At 30.0% G+C, this 22,067-nt stretch overlaps 3 protein-coding genes across 6 annotated transcripts; 2 read left to right on the forward strand and 1 right to left on the reverse strand.

The window, feature by feature from the left end:
• Positions 1-9,012: 9,012 nt before the first annotated feature.
• On the forward strand, positions 9,013-12,939 carry LOC105110615 (alpha-(1,4)-fucosyltransferase-like). Of its 4 annotated transcripts, XR_839505.1 has the most exons (5): positions 9,013-9,795; positions 11,604-11,777; positions 11,914-12,271; positions 12,304-12,729; positions 12,770-12,939. XR_839505.1 is itself a non-coding variant. In XM_011005704.1 (4 exons), the coding sequence occupies exons 1-4, from the start codon at positions 9,307-9,309 to the stop codon at positions 12,510-12,512; spliced, it is 1,230 nt and encodes a 409-aa protein (XP_011004006.1). In that variant the 5' UTR covers positions 9,013-9,306; the 3' UTR covers positions 12,513-12,939. The 4 variants fall into 4 exon arrangements, 3 of the variants coding, with proteins under 3 accessions (XP_011004006.1, XP_011004004.1, XP_011004005.1); XM_011005704.1 differs by having other exon boundaries at positions 11,914-12,293; positions 12,326-12,939; XM_011005702.1 differs by having other exon boundaries at positions 12,304-12,939.
• Positions 12,940-13,333: 394 nt separating this feature from the next.
• Positions 13,334-14,279, reverse strand: LOC105110616 (uncharacterized). Its single transcript, XM_011005706.1, has 3 exons — positions 14,141-14,279; positions 13,653-13,760; positions 13,334-13,516 (listed from the first exon to the last, which is right to left on the reverse strand). The coding sequence occupies exons 1-3, from the start codon at positions 14,276-14,278 to the stop codon at positions 13,409-13,411; spliced, it is 354 nt and encodes a 117-aa protein (XP_011004008.1). The 5' UTR covers position 14,279; the 3' UTR covers positions 13,334-13,408.
• Positions 14,280-17,361: 3,082 nt separating this feature from the next.
• Positions 17,362-20,549, forward strand: LOC105110617 (protein disulfide-isomerase 5-2-like). The gene is made up of 5 exons (XM_011005707.1): positions 17,362-17,725; positions 18,019-18,122; positions 18,253-18,623; positions 19,557-19,864; positions 19,999-20,549. The coding sequence occupies exons 1-5, from the start codon at positions 17,489-17,491 to the stop codon at positions 20,302-20,304; spliced, it is 1,326 nt and encodes a 441-aa protein (XP_011004009.1). The 5' UTR covers positions 17,362-17,488; the 3' UTR covers positions 20,305-20,549.
• Positions 20,550-22,067: the final 1,518 nt, after the last annotated feature.

Consider the following 22,067-nt stretch of genomic DNA (forward strand, 5'->3'; position numbering starts at 1 on the left):
AAAAAAACATTTTATCTTGTTTTTTTTGTCTTATTTTTTTCTTTTTAAAAAATAAGTTCTAAAAATATCAAGATTGTTTCATTCGAGGGAAATTTTAGTTTCAATCCTAAAATTAAGATTGATTGTTAGGGTCAATTGCCTTTATAATAAACCCTAGATTATAGCATGATCTAGCTTAACCCTTTTTTACTAGAAGAAAAGATGAGATTATCCTTAGAGAGGTTGTATACCTCAGGGCACAAATAAGAATACCTAAGCCTCTTTAAGATAAAGAGCAAAGCATAGTATTTTATAAAAAAGTGTTATTTACAAACTCTAGGTAACAAAGAGACTTCAAGAGACTAATGCTTGAGTTGGATGATTAGGTTACCTAGGTCACTAGTAAACTTGTTGAGGGCAACCTTATCATTATTGCTTTAATGTGTATGAATGAGTTTGGGTACTTGTTTTTCTTACAAGGGTTTATAAAAGATGTATTTATTTACAATAACCTGAGTCTAGCCTAGCTTTACTTTAATAAATGGACCTAATTTTCTACTTTTAAAAAATTGTTGAGGATTTTCAATATGGAGCCAATGTTTACTATATTTAGACACTGCTATATGGTTATCAATAATATTGATAATAGGCTTCCATCTCCTTATTCCTTTTCTTTTTCACGGGGCCAAAAAGGCATATGAAAGGTACTTTTTAAGATAAGTCATTTCATATGAAGAAATGAAAGAGGGAAGAAGGTAATGGTTAAGATTATTAGTATAGTCCCTCAACTAGGTTATGTTGCTATCTAAAAATGCTCTTACTTTTGGAAAATACCTTCGATATGGTTATAATACATCTTATTATATAGTGATGCTTCATATTCTCAAATATATTACAGGGACATTGTTTCATAGTCTCCATTTCTTTGCTCACTCTTCACTTGAACTTCATGTGTACTTAAATGAAGATTGGGTAGGTGACCTTACTAATCATAGATCCATCACTGGCTATTGTTTCTTTCTTGGTGATTCTTTTATGTCTTTACACAATAAGAATCAAATAATTGTTGCTCAATCCAATAAAAAAGTTGAGTATCAGGCCTTTGCTGATACAATTTTTTTTGGCTTCGTTGGTTACTTAAAGATATGGGTGTCATTCATTCTACTGCAATTATCATCAACAGTGATAATTAAAGTTCTATTTAGATTGTTCACAATGATAAATTCTATGAACGCATAAAATACATTAAAATTGATTATCACTTTGAGCAGCACCATCTTACCCATGAGACTATTAGATTATTCTTAGTTTCATCTACTAACTAGATTGTTAATATCTTCACTAAGACATGTCCTGATGAATGCCTTTAAAATTTAGTTTTCAAGCTCAAGTTGGTCTTTATTTTACTAATTTGAGTTTGAGGAGGGTTATTAATATATATAATGTATCCTATATTGGTTAGGAAGAGAAGAATCCCTTTAGTTTACATAATAAATATATCCATCCAACATTAGTTGGATAAGGAAACCCACCTTTTTGTCTAGTTTATAAATATGGGGCACTCTCTTGTAAATAATACACTACATTAAATACAAAACTCTTTTCTTTATAGTGTCTCTCTCTCTCTCTCTTTATTTATCTTAACATTTATAACCTAACAGCTTAAATTGGAAAGTATGCCTTCTATCAAGAATTAGATAAGATGAAGCCCTACTTAACAAGGAGAGCAACTTGTTATGGGTTGTAAAGGAATGAGCATATTCAGAGTTTATTGGAAATTCATCTAGAATACAAATACATATCTAATATTGTACACACAAATGAACCCTAAGAGATGAACCAAGTTTCGTGATCCATTTTATTGGATTTGAATGCACACATGATCTTTGAAATCCTAACAAAAACAACCATACCTCATTTTATTTTCAATCCATATATAAAATACAATCATATTAAAGTTGATTTAGAAGCCATTGTACAACAAGGAGAAAACAAGAAAAACAAGCATTGCTTGATTAGAATGTACAATCAGTATATATAGCTGTTTTTTATCTCTCTTTTTTTCCAAAGTATTCACTACTTAAATCAAGCTTCTATATTTCAAATACAAGAAGAAATTATATACATAAATTACTAATGTATAAAATATATGATAGAAAATTGAAATGAAGTTTACATAGTTATTGAATGGAACATAGATTTGATTTCTCAAAATAAGATATCTCTTTCCAAAAAAAAAAGAAGCTTTGTGCACACTAATTACTTAAACAAAATTATTTCTTTAAAGAAATTAAAGAGGTGGTTTGTGATTGAAAAAAAGTGTCAATATCATGATATGAAGTAAAATTCAATCCTTTTACTTTTTAAATTTTTAGATCTTATAATCTTTTTTAAATTCAATATAAAACAATGGTAAAATTATGCACTACTAGAAAATTAGAAAACACTAATAAAATATTTCATTGGGATTTAGGTAAAATTCCATGGGTAATTGAATTGCCAAGGAAAAAATCATAAAAAAGTATTTCGTTATCCACCAAAGATTTTGTTGGTAATTTCATCACTATTTAGTTTTCTAATAAAAAAATTTTGTCGATGATTCCATCAAATATTACAATATTTTTTATTTTTTTATATCTTATAATCCCTAACCACAATAATCACACGATCCAAAATCATGAACAGCAACATGGATTCAATTATATTCATATCAACAAACTAAACTAAAATATAAAAACATAACAATAACATGCTAAAAATAAAGTTGCACGTAATTTCTTTCATTCACAACTAATATTCAATTGCATCTCTTTGTAGAATTTATTCATAAAGTTAATAATCTTCATTAAATAGACATATTAAAGTACAATACATGCTTAAACAATACTATTGACATAGAAGGAGACACATAAAAGATGAGGAATTCTAAATATAAATCACACTCAATTTTCATATATTAAAAGCTTATTAAATCTAAAACAAATTTTCAAATAAGCAATATATCAAATATTTGGTTTTTTAAAATAATAACAACAATAAAAATAACAACAATACTATTGACATAGAAGAGATTTGGTTTCATTGTTAAATTGATTGGTCTTGCTTGATTAACTATAATAAGAGTAATGAGTTTTGAATCCCCTTTTAAAATTGTGTGGAGGCATGATATCTATAGAAAAAGTAAGTCACCTAATGTGTTTATCATATATAAAACTCATTAGTAATAATCTAAAAGCAATTTCACACTAATTTTTTTAATAATCAGACAAAAAATAACATTAATTGTTTTTGAATTATTTTAAATTGCTATGCATGGAATTCCCATATAGTTTAGGAAATCCAAAGAACCTAAATTTTGAACTTAATCATAAATTTTTTTTAAAAATAATTGATACTTATTAAATTACTTATAATTTCTTTAATTTTATCACACTGAAGTTACAAAATTACACTTAATTTTATTAAATGATAAATTAACTCCATTTTCTATAAATCTCAAACAAACTTTAAATTACAAATCATACATTAATAGAATAAAATAATCATTATAAAACAAATAAAACATTTAAATACATATCATAACTATAAATTCAATAAACAAGTTTTGAATAAATTAACTTTGAAATATATATAGGTGTTACAACAAAAACAAGTGGGTTTTCTTACTTGATAAAGTAAAGCTTGATAAAAAATGGAACTCATGGAAGAATGTTGTCTTGAAGTTGACGAGTTGGGTCGGTGGATATTAAAGGAGGGTTGTCAGAAATTTAAAGAAATTGAGGTTAGGGTTTGAATTGAATTGAAGGAGACAAAGAAAAAGATGAAGAAGTTGGGGAATTGTTGGGTTATAATTCATTTTGAAAGCACTAACAAGAATTTTCTTGATAATTTATAATGTCTAAATGGAAAGTAAAATTGTTGATGAAACTTTTTTATTTTATTTTTATTTTTATTTTCGTTAGAAATTACTAATATAGATTTTTCATCGCATTTTATATCGATAGGCAGCAATAAAATATTTCTCATCAACAATTCATTTTATTTTAATTTTTTTTTTGATAGTGGATTCACTTATAAAGTCTCTTTTTAATTGTTAAATCTATCCCCAACGTTTTAAGATCGGATACAGACCAATTAGCTAGTTGAATTATTTTCCAACAACAAAATTATGATACCGAGTTCAAGATCATTGAAGCCGTCCATTTATGGCGATAAGCTGGAGATGCATGATACGAAGTGGGGGACTCTAGACTGTGCACAGGTCCAGACATTAGCATGGGGACCTACAAAGATTGCCTGCTGGTTCAAAGATTGCATTTCCCTTTCACAGTCAATCTCCTGCAAAATCTCCCAAATAGTTTTTTATATTCTTTTTAGTTTTTTGAATTTATTAATACCAATTATTTGGTGTCAATTGGTATATTAAATAATTAATCATACCACCTCCACATTTTAAACAAACTATTAAGTGCTGCTTCTATAATAATTTTATATCAATTTTTTTAACATATATCTTTAAATAAAAAAATCTTTAGAAGAGAAATTTCTTCAGTTTTATTATTATTTTATATTTAATTTTATTAATTTAATTAAAAAATTAAAATTAAAATTCATAATTATTTAGTTATAATATCTCTGATATCATATTAAATAATTATCTCAACTAAAAAAATTTAAATTATTAAATTAAAAACTCACAATGAGCTAATATTAATTATTTAACATACCATTCAGGTGAACAAATTTTCAGTTTAAAATTAATATATATTCATAATTATTCATTTCCTGTAAATCTCAAACAAATTTTAAATTACAAATCATACATTAATACAATAAAATAATTATTATAAAACAAGTAAAACAAGTAAAACATTTAAATATATATCATAACTATAACTACAAATTCAGTAAACAAGTTTTGAATATATTAACTTTGAAATATATATAAGTGTTACAACAAAAACAGGTGGGTTTTCTTGCTTGATAAAGTAAAGCTTGATAAAAAATGGAACTCATGGAAGAATGTTGTCTTGAGGTTGACGAGTTGGGTCGGTGGATTTTAAAGGAGGGTTGTGAGAGATTTAAAAAAATTAGGGTTAAGGTTTCAATTGAATTGAAGAAGAAAAGGAAAAAGATAAAGAAATTAGAGAACTATTAAGTTATAATTATTTTTTAAAGCACTAATAAGAATTTTCTTGATAAATTATAACGTCTGAATGATAAATAAAATTATTGATAAAATATTTTTATTTTTATTTTTATTAGAAATTACTAAATAGATTTTTCATCGCATTTTATATTGGTAGGCAGCGATAAAATATTTTTCATCACCAATTCTTTTTATTTTAATTTTTTTTGATAGTGGATTCACTTATAAAGTCTCTCTTTTTAAGTATTAAATCTATCCCCAACGTTTTAAGATCTTGGATTAGATCATCGTTGATACCTATAAATTGAAAATGATTTGAAATTAAACTAGATCGGATACAGACCAATTAGCTAGTTGAATTATTTTCCAACAACGAAATTATGATACCGAGTTCAAGATCATTGAAGCCGTCCATTTATGGCGATAGGCTGGAGATGCATGATACGAAGTGGGGGACTCTAGACTGTGCACAGGTCCAGACGTTAGCATGGGGACCTACAAAGATTGCCTGCTGGTACAAAGAAAATTAAAATTAAAATTCATAATTATTTAGTTATAATATCTCTGATATCATATTAAATAATTATCTCAACTAAAAAAATTTAAATTATTAAATTAAAAACTCACAATGAGCTAATATTAATTATTTAACATACCATTTAAGTGAAAAAAAATTTAGTTTAAAATTAATATATATTCATAATTATTTTTTAATAATTTAATTAGAAAAAGTAACTGTGGTGAATTCAAAGTCTTTACTATCATAACATAATAATAATTGGCAAATAGCTTGTTTTGTATTTTAGTTTTTTTGGTATCATAATAATAATTATTTTTTAAAATATTTTTTGATTAAAAATATATTAAAATAATATTTTTAAATTTATTTTTAACATAGACATATTAAAACTATATAAAAGTAATTTTTTAAAAAATACTTTTAAAATAAAAAACAAATAAATTTAAAATTTTTAATGAAAGAGATGAGATTTTATTACCGTAGTCATCCAAAATTTTTAATAAAAGAGATGAGATTTTATTACCGTAGTCATCCATGAGTTAAAAACTTTTTGTCTCATCTGTCATCCTTTCTATATGATAATCCATTTTTTTTCGTATTAGATTGCTTGATCTTATCGATCTTCTATCAAATGTAAAGCTCTAATCTTTGTATTTTTCATATGATAATTGTCTGTATCAGTTTTGTGCGAATTGACAATAAAGGCTTTTAAGATATCCCCTTAAATTACACCCTAAAAATGAGATTATGTTAATTTTCTAACATTTGTTTTTACTTGAGATGTTATGTTCAAAAAAAAGATTATATTAATTTAAAAATTTAAATAGTTGAATCTATGTTCAAAAAAAAATATTAATTTAAAAATTTAAATAGTTGAATCAGAATTTTAAAATAATTTTATATAAATTCTCTAACATTGCAACAATTAACAAAGTCTTTAATTTAATTAAGGAGAGTTTATTATTTTATTTGTTCATGAGTGGAAATTTTTTTTGTTATCTTATTGGTTAGATGAGAATCTTTTATTGTTGGTTTATAATTATACTATTATTTATTATATTTATTTTATAAATTTACGGTAGCATGCGAGTATATTATCTCATTAATGATCCCTTTTCTATTTTTACTTTTAACTAGATTATTTGCTTGATCTTATTGGTCATCAATCAAATGTAAAAATATAAAATGTATGTTTTTTTATGATAATTTGTCTGCATCGAAGTGAAGGTGTTAGAAGATAATTAGTATAAAAAATTTTGCAAGATTATTTAAACTTCTTTTATTGAGATGGTTTTCAAGCTCACCATAGGGAATTACTATATTTTTGGGAATATAATTAAAATTATATTTTTTTATTTAAAATTAATTTTTTTATATATTCATATCATTTTAATATATTTAATTCAAAAATAATTTTTAAAATATATCACAATTATATATATAGATATATATAAGGTACATGTAGTTTCATAGCTCTGGAGCTTGTATAAATAGCAATATTTAAGGTGTTTTTATTATAGTTAGCCCTTTTTTTTTCGATTCTCTTCTTTCAATTTCTTTTTTCTTTTAATTTTATATTCAGATATTTTGTAAATATTATCTAAATTATTTTTAAACTAATCAAATAAATTAAATTACATCAGAGTAGCTTTAATATAACTTAATTTTAAATTTGTGATAAACAAAAAGGTAAGTTGATAGTTTTTTCTTTCAATTTCATCATCATATCATTTTTACTTATCGATTGTATTGTTTTGGACTAATCAAATTGATTAGATGATATTAAAACAATTCTTACATAATTTGATCTTAAATTTAAGATAAGCAAGAAGAAGTTGGACTTAAAGATTTTTTCTATCAATTTTTTTTTTAAATTTTATTCTTATAATTTTTTTACTGGTTAATCAAGTTGTTTTTGAACCGGTTGTATATTATTGACTAGATTATGTTATGACAACTTTTATATAATTTAATTTTAAAATAAAGCTAGATAAAAAGTTAAATTGAGAGATTTTAATGTTAATTTATTCGACTAAATTTAATAATAATATTATATAAGTTTTTATAGTTTGAATTTTTTTTATTAGGTTAAAAATGTTTCTATCTAACCCAGCATTATGCTGCCTATAAACTAGTATGTTGATTAAACTATTATAAGTTTAAATTTTTCTATTGTTCTTTAGTTTTTAATTAAATTATAATACAAGATACAAATTAAATGGCTTTGACAAACCTCAAAAGGTTTTTATTTAAGTTTTAAAATGTTTTTTTATAGTTTTTTTAATAATTTAAAATTTTAAATTGAAATGGTAATGTTTCTACTTATTTTTTATCCAAAAAATAAAAAAAAATAAAAAAAAATTCAAAAAATAAAACAATATATATGAAGAAAGTCTAAAAGATTATTCAAGCTTGTGGTGAAAGACCAAAATGATAAGTAAAAAGTTGGAGGATCAAAATATATAAAATAACAAAATTATAAACTCAATTCTAATTGACAAAGTTTCTATTTGATGAAAATACTTTTATTTAAGGTAAAGAAATAAAAATTTAGATAGGTAAAGATTCAATGTGAATTTAAAAAGTCTTAATTAATTTTATTAAGGATTTAATTGAAAAAAATTAATATTTTAAGTTAATTTAAGTTTTAATTGGAAGAAAAAGTTTAGAGATAAATTTGTAATTTTAAGGAGTTAATTTGGTTAAATCATGAATTTAATTATATAAATATTAAAGTTTGATAAATAATTAGAAACTTGATTAAAAAAATTTAAAATAAAAAATCGAATTAAAAAAAAATGTTATTGTTGGGGCTAAAAATAACCAGGTCAAATTAAAAAAAATTAAAAATTTGATAATCAATTAAAATTTTAATACACAAATCAAAAATAAAATAACAAGATAAAAATAGTGTTAAATATTAAGGTTAATAATTGAGTTTGACAAGATATAATTGATAATAATAATAAAAATAATAGATATAATATAGATGATAGTAGTAATAATAAAAAAATAAAAAAAATAAAATTGATAATAATAATAAAAATAATATATATAATATAAATAATAATGATAATAATTAAAAAAAATTGTTTATATATAATATAAATGATAATGATAATAATTAAAAAAAATTGTTTACAGCGAGATTGATAATGTTTTTAGTTGATAAATTATTTTATAAAATTTCATTAGCCAAAAATATTTTATTTTATTTTTATATGTTAAAACATATTAAGTTAACTAATTATCTAATAAAACACTTTAAGGAAAATATACATAAAAAAACATTTTCGTGAAATTATTTTTAACAAAACAACATGTGCCGTCTCTCAAATTAGCCATCAAAATTGAAAATTTAAGAACAACAGAAAGAGTAGAATGAAAGTTAAAAAAAAAACAGAGTGGACTAGACTTAAGACTAGATCCATCTTTGGCCGAACTAGTTAATCAGGTGTTAACTCCTCTTTGTTTAATGTTAGTATATTTTCAACTCTCATTCTCCTCTGTCTTCACGAACAACAGATGCATTAAAACCAGAAGAAACTGCTGATCTAAAAAAAATCTGAAAGAAAAGGATCCCATTTTAAGTCAAAAATCTCCTCTTTCTCTCCGTAGAGAAAGAGAAGATAGACCCAGTTGAAAATTCTGTTTCACCATGCAATTGAAACCCCTTAACACTTACACAATCACAATAATGCTGTTCTTAACAATCATTATCCTTTTTTTCTCAGGATTTCTTGAATTTCCATCCATAACAACCTCAATTACCTCACCTGTTAAAGACCCAAACTTTCCTGTCAAAACAACACCAGATCCTTTCACTGATCTGTTTGTTGCTTTCAAGAAATGGGATTCTCAAGTGGGTTGTGTTCAGTTTAGAGAGAAACACAAGAATTTGGGGTCTTTTGGGTCGAAGGGGACAAATGGGTCTGCTTCTTTGCAAGTTGTTGATGGTGATGTGGGGTGTGGTGAGTTGAAGATGGAGCATGTTAATGTTTTGGTTAAAGGGTGGACTTGGATTCCTGGCAATCTGGATAATTTATATTCTTGTCGTTGTGGGTTGAGTTGTTTGTGGACGAAGTCTTCTGTTCTTGCTGACAAGCCTGATGCCTTGTTGTTTGAAACAACTACTCCTCCACTTCAGGTATTTTTTCTTGAAACAAAATTTGTTTGTTTGGAGATTTTCAGTTTTTTGGAATTATAATCAATACATACATGTATATGTTGTTAGAAACCTGCGGTGTGAACTTTTAGATAGACGCCTTTTTTATTTTGTATTTGCTCAAATGATATATAAGATTATGTTTCTAATAATCAAGTGATGATAGGTGAGCATCAAATAGGTAGGATACGGTAATTAGTGAATGACATCTTGTAGTATTTAGAAATGTGGTTTTGTGCTCATAATATTATTTAAACATTTTTGTTGTCTGGTCTAAATATCCGTGCCCTCCTTTTACTGGTAGCTGATTTCTTTGATGCAATGATAGGATTTGAAGTTGAACCTAAGATTCCTACATTGTCTATTGGAATTGGTTTTTGGATATAAACATAGAACTGATGGTTGAGGATTGACTAGTTAGACAGATTTTGCAGCAAATTGTTTGGAACAATTTTATGGTTAAAGATGGCATTCTGAGTCCATTAATCTACAAGTTGTACATGGTATGATTGGCATTTGGGAACACTGTTGTCCACATCAATATTTGTGTCCATATTTCTAGCTCCTGTAATGTTCAGGGAGGTCTATTATGTAGTTTATTTGATCTGGATTGCTTCTCATAGATTGAGGAGGAAGCGTGTTAGTCTTTGCTTTGGAACATTTTAGGGAGATGTTATCAATATCAAATGATTCAGACCATGGGCATCTATAGACTCAGAAAAAACACTTGGACAGAGTGCCTTATTTATAAGAATGCAATGCTCATATCTAACAATGGGAATTTTGACGTGAGAAAATCTTTATGTAGTTTTGTTGAAAGGTAAAGATAAACAGGAGAAGATTGATTTCCTTGAGAGATATTTGGAATACCAGAGTTCTCTCTTGATGCCTCCTTTTCTCACTCAGGTGGCTGCTTGGGTATATTATTACTAGTCATGAACTTCATCAGTGGGGAAAAGTATGATAAAAAAAAACCAATGGGGAAGGTGATGCATATGAGTGCTAGCTTTGCAAGGAAATAGTTGAGTGGCTGTTCGTTCCTGCTTTGCAGCTATGATTAGCTTGAGTGTTTGGTAACACCTTTTTGGCACCTCAAAACAGTCTTTTTATTATTATTATTATCTTCCAAAAATTGTAGAGAACTGATTTTAGAAAAAAAGGAGGAAGATGCTTTTTCTGCACAAATAGCTGTGTGGGCACTGCAATGTGAAAGAGATCCTGAATCTGACACTCACTTGTTGCTCTGATTCCAATCTTGAACTTTGTGATAGTATATATATGAAGCTGTGGGTGTCACTTAGGTCAAATGTCATGAAGCACAAATAAATTCTTTGAGAGCTGCTGGCTTTTGAAGATGAAAGAGGGAGTTCTGGGGTTATACTTCTTAGATATTTGTTGGCTGTTATGGAAGGCACAGGCAAAAGCCATCCTTTCATTACAGTGCAGGTAAAATTCCAAATTGAGCAAATTCTGTTGTATACCCTATGCTGCACAGAAGAACTATTTAGGTGAATTGGCAAGCAGTACTGCAGCTGGCAGTGCTCTGGATTCTGGAATTTTGACATCTTTGGATAATGACATGTAGTCATTATTACTCTCTGTTGTTATCAATGAAAAAGAGATGATCACCCTGCCACAGTTTTTTTATTTGTCACAAGATTTTGGATCCTCTCTGGTTGTTTGCTCAGTTAGCCTGTTTTAGTTTTTTCATGTAACTCGTGCATCCCTATTTTGTTCAATTGTTCTTCTTACCCTACTTCAAATTGGCCATTTTTATTGTGTTTTGTTAGAGGCGCAATGGGGATCCCCTTCGTGTTTACATGGATCTCGAGGCCGGCAGGAAACGCTCTGGTCATGAGGATTTATTTATCAGCTATCATGCAGATGATGATGTTCAGTCAACATATGCTGGTGCACTCTTTCATAATGGTCGAAATTATCACGTGTCTCGTCGCAAGGACAATGTAAGTGTTGGGCTTATGCTCATTCCTTGTTCTGTTCTTCTTCCTAGATAGCTTTTAGTTTTTCAGTTTCCATTGAAATTATGTTATTGCCAGTAAAGAAACTAGCAGTTGATTTCATTATTTTTCTTCTTCCAAGGATACACTTGTTTATTGGTCTTCATCACGCTGTCTTGCTGATAGAAACCAGCTGGCTAAGAGCCTTCTCAGCTTGCTGCCTCACCATTCCTTTGGCAAGTGCTTGAACAATGTTGGTGGGCTAGACATGGCCCTTTCTTTCTACCCTGAGTGTGCCAATGATGCCAGTCTCAAACCAAAATGGTGGGATCATCTGCATTGTGCCATGTCTCATTATAAGTTTGTTCTTGCCATTGAAAACACCTGGACAGAGAGTTACGTGACCGAAAAGCTATTTTATGCCTTAGACTCTGGTTCAGTTCCAATATACTTTGGCGCACCCAATGTTTTGGACTTTGTTCCTCCACATTCAATAATAGATGGGAATAAATTTAATTCCATTCAATAATAGATGGGAACAAATTTAGCTCCAAGGAGGAATTGGCTTCTTATCACAAGAACCTAGCTAATGACCCTGTAGCCTATGCTGAATACCATGCATGGAGAAGATGTGGTGTAGTGGGTAATTATGGAAAGACTCGGGCAGCAAGCCTTGACACGCTGCCTTGCCGATTATGTGAGGCTGTTAGCCGGAAAGGAGGGAGAAATGCTAGAGCTTAGTGGAATTCTGTTAATTCTGATCTCGTTTGGATTGCTTTTGCCAACTGTCATGTTGAATCCATGATTTTGTTACTCCCATTGGATGGATTGGTATTAGTTGTACACAAGCAAGAATGACCTTTGTAGAAAGCAGGAATACACGATAGGGTATATATATTCAATGGGTGAGTCCATTATTATTTTCCTCGATGAAATTGTCTGGTTTTAGTGGTATGATTTGTGTGTATTATGATTGATGGATCTCATAGATTACATAGAACCAGACTTTTCATCTGTAGTTTTCGGCTTACCCCACACATAATCTTGACCTAAACACCAGCTCATTTAGAGAAGCCTGTCCAATTATTTTCTTTTCTCCGAGTTGCCCTGTCGCAAAACATATTTGGCATTGTTTTTATCAACAGAAGTACTTGTTTATTTGGTAACAGGTTGATCATAACTTCACAACTCAGCAAATGAGTTGTGTGTTTTGTCCCATGTAGTGGCGTGTGTGTGGTTGGTTGGATTTTGGTGCTGCGCTTAGTGTTGCCAGTTAAAAATGGCTCGCTAATGCTTTGAGGTGGTGCCTAGGTAAAACTTGCTCCGAATAAGAAATCATTCAGCACGTGTTTGCTTTCAAGTCACTAGCCTAGTAGTGCTTGACGCCACCAATTTGAGCTAAGAACATAAAATATGTTTTGCTTTAGAAGTTGGAGCGAAGCACCTGAAGTTCTATACTCAAAGATGCTTTGCTCCAAGTGGTGGCTTTTTACTTATTATGACACAAGCTATACCTTACTGTCAAACAAGCTTGGATAAAAAAAAAAAGAAGAAGAACACTGAAGGAAATGATCAGTTGCCACCATATGGTGAAGAAGAAGCTAGTGCATATACAATTATGTTCAGTTGGAAGCCTTTCACACATCAGGTCTCACAGGGTCCTCATTGTCTTCTTTATGAAATTTCCACACTGAAGCCATTATTCCCATTGAAGCTGAAGATTTAGCCTTCCTGAGCCGTTGAACCTGAATTGTCACTAGCCATGCTCATCATCAATAAAAGCATTGATAATTTAAAAACAAGTTACAAATTCTTACAGTTTAAAAACAAGGAAACATGTTTAGAAACAGAGTGTCTGCAAATAAAAAGAAAATGTCTCACTTTTTGTCTAGGCTTGCTCTTTTGGATCTTCACGGTCTTTAATTCTTCAGGTCTGTTTTTCAGATATTCCTTCAACTGCTCATCATTCATAGCGTCAATCATGTCAGTCTGTCGTGGGAAAAAGAAATAATTAGAGTGCTTAAGTTTTTATTTTCTGGAGAAAAGAAAAAACAAAACGAATCAGATGTTGAAGTTCTACAAGCATGAAATTTAAAGTATTTTCTATCTTCCATTGTCCTTACTGTCGTGTGGTGAGTGAAAATCTGAACTATTTACAACAAAAAAAGAGATAAATGCTGCTTGTTCCAAAAATTAGCTCATCATTTCTAAACAGTACTGGTTGCTGTGATGGCTCAAAAACTGCTCCCTGTCAACACTTGAGCTGTTCCTTTGCCCTGCCTTGTCGTTGAAGCAACACAATTGGTGTCGCTTCTTGAGATGAAGAAACAAAAATTAGAAAATAAAAAAAGGGGTTAAATGATTTGTACCCATGCTCTAAGATCTTCAATATCTTTTACCAAGGCCTCTTCTTCTTCGTCAGCAAGATCTTTTCTCTCTTTCCATGAAATAGCCACAGGCTCTGTAGCTATCTTCTCTTTCTTCTTCCCTTCTCTCACAGTAGACATTGCTAGGTATCCACAAGAAACACAATATAGCAGGGACATTAAAAGTGATGTCAATATAGTAACGGCTGCCCATGTTTTCCCCAGCTCGCCGCTGTTACGTTATGAAAAAGAAAAGAAAAGAAAAGGTTGATGCATGAAATTCAGGGCGTAAACAGGAAGCGACAAGCAAATTGATCACAAGAACAACCTAAAGTAGAGTGAAAATCATTTATAAGATCAAGTTAATGTCATCTTTAATGGATATACCAACCAATTCCTAACATTAATTTATCAAATTATTTTATTGTGATGTATTGAGAGACAAACAATTCATTTGATAAAGATTAAAGGTAAGAAATCAAACTGCGAAAATTAGAAAAATCCACAAACACTTAGTATATCAATATCAATATCTCATTGAAAATTAATAAAATTATATTTATTGGTATAAAAATCCCTCTTCCTAAGGGCTAGACTGTATCACGAGAACGTCAAGCAGTGCTTTTACAAGTATTCTTCATCCTCTCAAGAAAATGATGGAGGTCAAGCATCCTTTCAATATATAAGTTTGCAAACATAACAATAGTATAAAAGACTGATAGTCTAATTGGATATTTTTTTAACAAATAGTTAATCCAATTGTTTATCATCAAATCATGAAAAAACTCTACATATAATTTAATTTTTTATTGGCCGCGATCATATCCGCCAAGATGTAATATAGATTTTTGTGTTAGGATTTGATTATTTCTAAAAAAAACAAGTTTTTTTTTATTGAAAAATAGTGATTTTTTCAAGTTAACTTAATTAAATTTCACTTTGAGTTAACTAAATTAATTGAATCATGAGTTGACCTAACTGGTTAGGCGGAGTTTGATTATATTAATTTTCAAAATTTAATCAAATAAAAAAATAAAAATAAAAGTTAGATGTTTGAATTTGGAAGAATGGGTTAGTGCACCTCATCTAAAATAAATAAAACATAGGTATACCTATAATTAAAAAGGTAAGAGTTTAAATATTTTTATATCTTAAAAACTTTTCTTCAATTTATTTTCATTTATAAAAACATTATAAAAATCTTATTAAATCTTTTTTAACTCAGAATACTACTCAATCATTATAAGAAAAACTCAAATCATCACCATGAAAATTATTAGGGATAAAATTTTCGACACAATCTTAATCCCAGCACGGTAGTCTAATCCCATTACTAGACTCAACTTTTCTCCCAATTCACTCGTGTTTGTCTAAAGTCTAAATGTTTCGCACACCAAAAGGATTTTCCCACAACTCCTACCAATTTCAGCAATCCAGAACACAAGTTAAAAATTAAACACAACACAATAATAATACCAGCAATTTACGGAAACCAACCCAACCTTTATTAATTCACCAACGAAGAAATACACAATAATAATGTATGTGTGTTATGCACAATCCAAATCTGCATGCTACACATGTTTAGGCTCTATATAATACATATATATATAAAACTGCTCCTTGACAGATTAAATCCCTCTAGACAGCACATTTCAAAGACAGTCAACTGTCTTGTAACTACCCACAAGTAACTTCCTTGATCTACCATCCATAAAACCAAATTGCCCAAATTGATTTTTCTAGCAGCTAGCCCTCACATGCAACTTAATATGACTTAGACAGTCCATCGTCTGAATCCAGTATGATGCGAAGTATAAACCCGTTATTCGCACGTACTTGTTATACTCATTGTCGAAATCTGCACTACTCACTCATATTGCCTCTGCACTTACGTGATGCCACTGCTTAGCAGCGAATTGTTGGCGTGTCCTTGCATCTAAGGCTGTGACAAAAATCCTTTTTTATAAAATAAAAATATTAATATTATAATTGATTTTTTTATTGTGAAAATATATATTAGATGAACCCCTTCTAGTTTTTAACAATTTTCTCTTATTTATCAAGACTTACAAACATAAATATTAAAAAAATAAGTTTTGAGACCAAAATGTAAATTTTTTAAACTTCATGTACCGAATAAAAACATAAATTGAAACTTTAAGAACCAAACTAAATCTTTCATACACCTCTTGAACAATAGGCTCTGTTTTTTATTTGTTTATTTTGATTTTAATTCTTTTTTTTTAAACTATAACCTTAATTTCAATTTTGTAAAATTTATCTTTAATTCATCGTGGATATTTTCTCCGACATTTAACATAAGAAGAGAGAGCATTTAAAGAGAAGTGATTCCTAGTGAAAAAGACGGGCACATCCACAGTAAAACGTGACATGGTGAAAAGTAATGTATATTAAAATTAATATTTTTTAGTTTATAGTTGTAATAAAATTAAGACTACCACAATAATTTGGGAGATGTATTTGAAATTTATCTAATTACTTTATAAATAAATAAAAAATTAAAGCCTCAGAAATTAATAGAAGTACGTGTAAATTTATATTATTAAAATAAATAAATAAATAATTAAAATAAGGTCAACGATAAAGATATAAGGGCTTGAATGCAGATTTAGTCTACGTGTCGTTTCCCTGGACCCCTAGACAAAAACCTCCCAAGTTGACCAATAGTGTACCTTTTACGGAGCTTTAAAAAACAAAAGCAAAAGATGCAAGTTCAAAAAGGTCTTCTGTGTAAGACACGTGGGACATCAATATTTATTTATATTCCCATTTTATTTTTTATTTGATTTTTCTTAAGAAATACTACTTCTTCATGTACGCAGGTATTAGACTACTTAGGTCAATGAAATTATATATATATTTTTAAAAAAGAGTTTACCCATAGTATAAGAGAGGTTGTTTGATATTATATTTCTATTTTTATTTGAATATTTTTAGCATGAAAATAATATTAAATTAATATATTTCTTTAGTATTTTTTATATTTTTAATATGTTAATATTTAAAATAAAAAATATATAAGAATTATTTTAATATATTTTTAAATAAAAATATTTTTGAAAAGGAAATACACAACTATTCAAATACACAATAAATAACAAGCCTTTTCCAAAAAAAATTAAAATTATTAATTATTAAAATAATATAGCAGCTACTATGAATGTAAATATCTAAAAAAAATAAAAAAAATCCAAAACCAATCTCTTTCTTGATTTTACCAAAGCAACTTTATTTTGAAAATTGACAAATTCCAGAAAAAAAGAAAAAGAAAAAAAACAGTGTGAGTTTGAAGTTTGAAGAGGCATCATCATCCATCCGTCGAAGGACATGAAGACGAGGCGATCACCTTTGATCCTTCTCAACACTACACCTCTTGTATTATTAGTATTATTATCATCATCATCCGTAATCTCTCCGGCAGAATCAACAACACCACCTGAGAAAATAAATACTGTGTTAGAGCTAGATGAATCAAATTTCGATTCAACTATTTCCACCTACGATTATGTCTTCGTCGACTTCTACGCCCCTTGGTGCGGCCACTGCAAGCGTCTCGCTCCCGAGGTATCTATCTCTTCCTCTGTATTCTTCTTCTTCGTCAACGAAGCTTTGCTAGATAATGTTTTGAATTGATCTCACTTTTTTACGTGTTAAATTCTGCTCAATGTGGATTTTTATTGATTCATTAATTTAGGTCGAGCAGTTTTGATTTATGGATATTGATCGAGTTGAAGAAATTTAGGGTTTCATTTTTCTTTTAATTGGCGACGTTGCTTGTGTATTTTGTTATTTTCAACTTGTATTAAACTGTGGTATTACAATATATTATTTAATTAGTTTAATTGTTTTTCTTACAGTTAGATGTGGCTGCTCCCATTCTTGCCGAATTGAAGAAACCTATTGTCATAGCCAAAGTGAATGCTGATAAGTATACCCGACTTGCTAGGAAACATGAAGTCGAGTAAGTACTACTTTTTTGTATTTTGTATTTCTATGATACTGCGCGCGTTTAGATAATGAGTTTGCGTTGCCAATTTCTGTATAGCATCATGATGTTTGACTACTACTTGTCTTTACTTTGATTGATGCAGTGGGTATCCGACCCTCAAGATTTATATGCATGGCGTTCCAACAGATTATTATGGACCAAGGAAAGCAGAGTTACTTGTTCGTTTTCTGAGGAAATTTGTTGCTCCGGATGTTACTATCCTTAATTCAGACTCTGCTATAAGGGAGTTTGTTGAAGAAGCCGGGACACATTTTCCGATATTTATAGGTTTTGGTTTAAATGAGACTGTGATGTCGAATCTAGCCATTAAGTATAAGAAGAAGGCTTGGTTTTCTGTAGCCAGTTATTTCTCAGATGATGTCATGGTAAAATATGATTTTGACAAGAGTCCAACTTTGGTATCTATTCATCCAAGTTACAATGATCATACCGTCTTTTATGGGCCTTTTGAAGGTTTGTTTTCATCCTATTACCTCTGAATTAGTGTTAAGTATATGTATTCTGTCCTTACCAATGTGTTATTTGCAGTTTTCTCTGAGAATTTCAACTGTTGGTGTTTGCTTATTTGACGATGGCCTGATAGATATCTCATGTTCTTGACTATCCGGTACTTGTGTCTAGATACCATCAGCTTCAAAGAATGGAACTTAATAATAAAAAATACTGCTGGCAATCATAATAAGAAAAGGAAGAATACTCCGTTATTTCTGTGTGCTTCATTTGTGTTTGTACTGTCTTTGCATTGTGCACCATTTCCATGGTGGAATTTGCATACTATAAACTGGATGAAATTGGGATAATCGTAGGGTTACAAATTTGTTGCTGACATATAAAGATTGGTACACCATTTAATAGCTTCACATATTGGTAGATGCATTGTGTGTGTGCAGACGAGGATGTTTGAGCAGACGAGGATGTTTGAGCAAGAAATGCTACCTGACTGATAATTTGCAATATTAGAAATTTGTCATTGCATGGTATATATATCACAAACAGAGAAATGTCCTCACTGAGAACTCAAAACGTAGAATACTGAATTTTTTGCTTAGAAAATTGTGTTGGAGTACTAATTCTGAGTTTAGGTCAAGTATAACCCTGTTCAATTGAGTTGCTCATTTATCACACTCAATGGAGCTTAGTGTGGTATTTTTTTAACAACCCATAGGATTCCACAAAGAAGTCTGATTGATGGAACCTAGACAAGCAGGTGCTTGCATGTTCAGATTCTTGCTCAATTATCATTTTGCAATTTTCCTTGTTTATTTCTTTCTTAGTTTCTTTCGTGATTGATCACTTTTTCTTTGCTGCTTTACATGTTATTGATCACTTTTTCTTTGCTGCTTTACATAATTACAAGCTGTTCTTACTTTTCTATTAAACCTGCAGAGGAATTTATGGAGGAATTCATAACACAAAATTCTCTTCCTTTGGTTGTGCCCATAAACTCCGAAACATTGAAGGTACTGAAAGATGATCAGAGGAAAATTGTCCTGACCATCTTGGAGGATGATTCTGAAGAGAAATCACAAAACTTGATCAAAATATTGAAGGCTGCTGCATCAGGAAATCGTGATCTGGTATTTGGTTATGTCGGGGTTAAACAATGGGAAGAATTTACTGAGACATTTGGTGTCAATAAGGAGACAAAACTACCAAAAATGATTGTTTGGGACGGAGATGAGGAGTATCTTTCAGTAAGTATAGCTGCTGTAATACCATAGTCAAATACCATATTTCAAATCTCTTGGAATTTCTAATCTCCATTAATTAGTTTCGTATATCACAAGAAATAATAATACATGCTCTATTTTTTTTTTTAATGGTGTAGGTTATTGGTTCAGATAGCATTGAAGAGGAGGACCAGGGGTCCCAAATATCACAATTCCTTGCAGGATATAGGGAAGGAAGAACGGAGCGGAATAGAGTTACTGGTCCATCGCTGTTGGGCTATATTAGTTCGCTGATTGGAATTAGAACCGTGTACATAATTGTGTTTTTGGTGGCAATGCTGATGTTCGTCCAACATATTAGCAAAGAGGAACCTCTAAGGGTTGGTACTCAGGACCAAGCTGAACCTGCGACAAGCTCCGAAGCTGAAAGCTCAGAGTATAGGCCTGAAGATAAGCAGGACTAGATACGGTAATGTACTTGGGGATACTGTAGGATGAATCAAAAGACGGAGGTTATACAGTAGGAAAGCAACCACAGACCTCTAAGTTATTCTGAATTTCCTAGCTTTGATAGAGAGTGAGCTCTTCCTTGAATTCTGATGTGCTTAAATAAGGCCTGTTTTGAGTACTCATGTTCATCAGCTTTTGCGCACGTTTGCAAATTCTATGATTATGTTTTGGGTATAAACCACGTTCGTTTGTTTTTTTCCATGATAATATTTTCAATTGACACACTTGCTCCAGTCACAAAATAGGAATGACAATATCCTGCTACATATCTGGTTGGGGTTGGTTTTTGGGTCGGTAGTGTCTTGAGCCAACCGTGGGATAGGGAGGAGGGATGGACAGAGACGATTTTTTTTTTTTATATATAAAAAATAAAATTTAGAAAAGTCTAGGAGGAAAAACCATCTAAATTGAATATATATATATATATATATATATATTGAAAACTAGATCTTACTAGAAACTGGTTTGAACCCGATTACTTTTGACTTGATTTTTTTTTAAAAGGGCAAAACTTGTAGGTATTTTAATGTGTTTTTTATGGTTAAACTTGGCTATTTATTTATTGAATAAAGAATAAAATCAAAATAAATTCATAAAATAAATTAGATAATCATAGATACTCAATAAATTAGATAATCATAAAATAAATGATTGAATAAAATCAAAATAAATGAGATAATCATAGATACTCAATAACATGTTGCAAGTCAAACTGATCCAAAACCTATCCAAACACTGGAGCTATTTATCATCTGTACAATTGGAACAACATGAATTCATGTTTTTACAGAAGGATGCAAATCTCAAGAGTGGGGTGTGGCTGAACTGTGGAGGAGGTCGAGAATGAAAGGTGGAGGTGGCGTGCGGTTGTGATAGTGACTTTTAGAGTTTTGAGTCTTTGGAAGATAATAGACTTTCTTTAATGGGGATACCTCAAGAAGACATGAAAGAGGAGTGCAAGAAACCCTCGGCTCCACTAACAAACACGGGTCCAAAAAAGCTTCAGGGTCTGTGCCTAATGTTGTAGAGATTGTGTTGCTTAGTGTTGTGAAGGATAGGTGTGAGAAGGTGATTGATCTGGTCAGGGAGAGATCAACGAGAATCTGGGGAGAAGGTAATTGATTTGGTCAGGGAGAGATCAACGAGAATCTGGGTAAAACATGGACGATTCATCAAGGAGTTGTTCGATGACATCTGAATAAAAATTTTTGGTAATAATTGTTTTTTAAAGTATTTTTTATTTTTTTAAAAATAATTTTTGATATTAAAATATTAAAACAATTTAAAAACACTAATTTTTTTATTAAAGCAGCCCGAACATTTTCTAAGAAAGTGGAGTAAGCAGCCCGAACATTTTCTAAGAAAGTGGGACTTGTGTTCGAGGATCTGGATGCCTGCGGGATTTGTTTGCAAAGAACAGAGGACAGGCTTTTTAGGGCAACTTGGTTGCCATGTTCTCATGCCTATCACGGAACTTGCATTGGCGAGTGGTTTAAAACCAGTCCTCGCCCGCCGCTTCCAGTTCACTCAAGGCTGAATTTCCTGATAAAGTTCTTTATTTTTGCATCAGACGCAACATTCTTTTCAGGAGAACTCATGATTTATCCAAAGGCAGGGTTTATCAGCAGTCCCTGCTCTTCACTTGCTCATCAGGCATGCTTTTTTTTTTTTTTTTTATCAATGTTCGATCAAAGGTAAAGGTAGTCTGTTACATACA

This window comes from Populus euphratica, unplaced genomic scaffold, assembly GCF_000495115.2.
Source record: "Populus euphratica unplaced genomic scaffold, PopEup_1.0 scaffold556.1, whole genome shotgun sequence".
NCBI lineage: Eukaryota > Viridiplantae > Streptophyta > Magnoliopsida > Malpighiales > Salicaceae > Populus > Populus euphratica.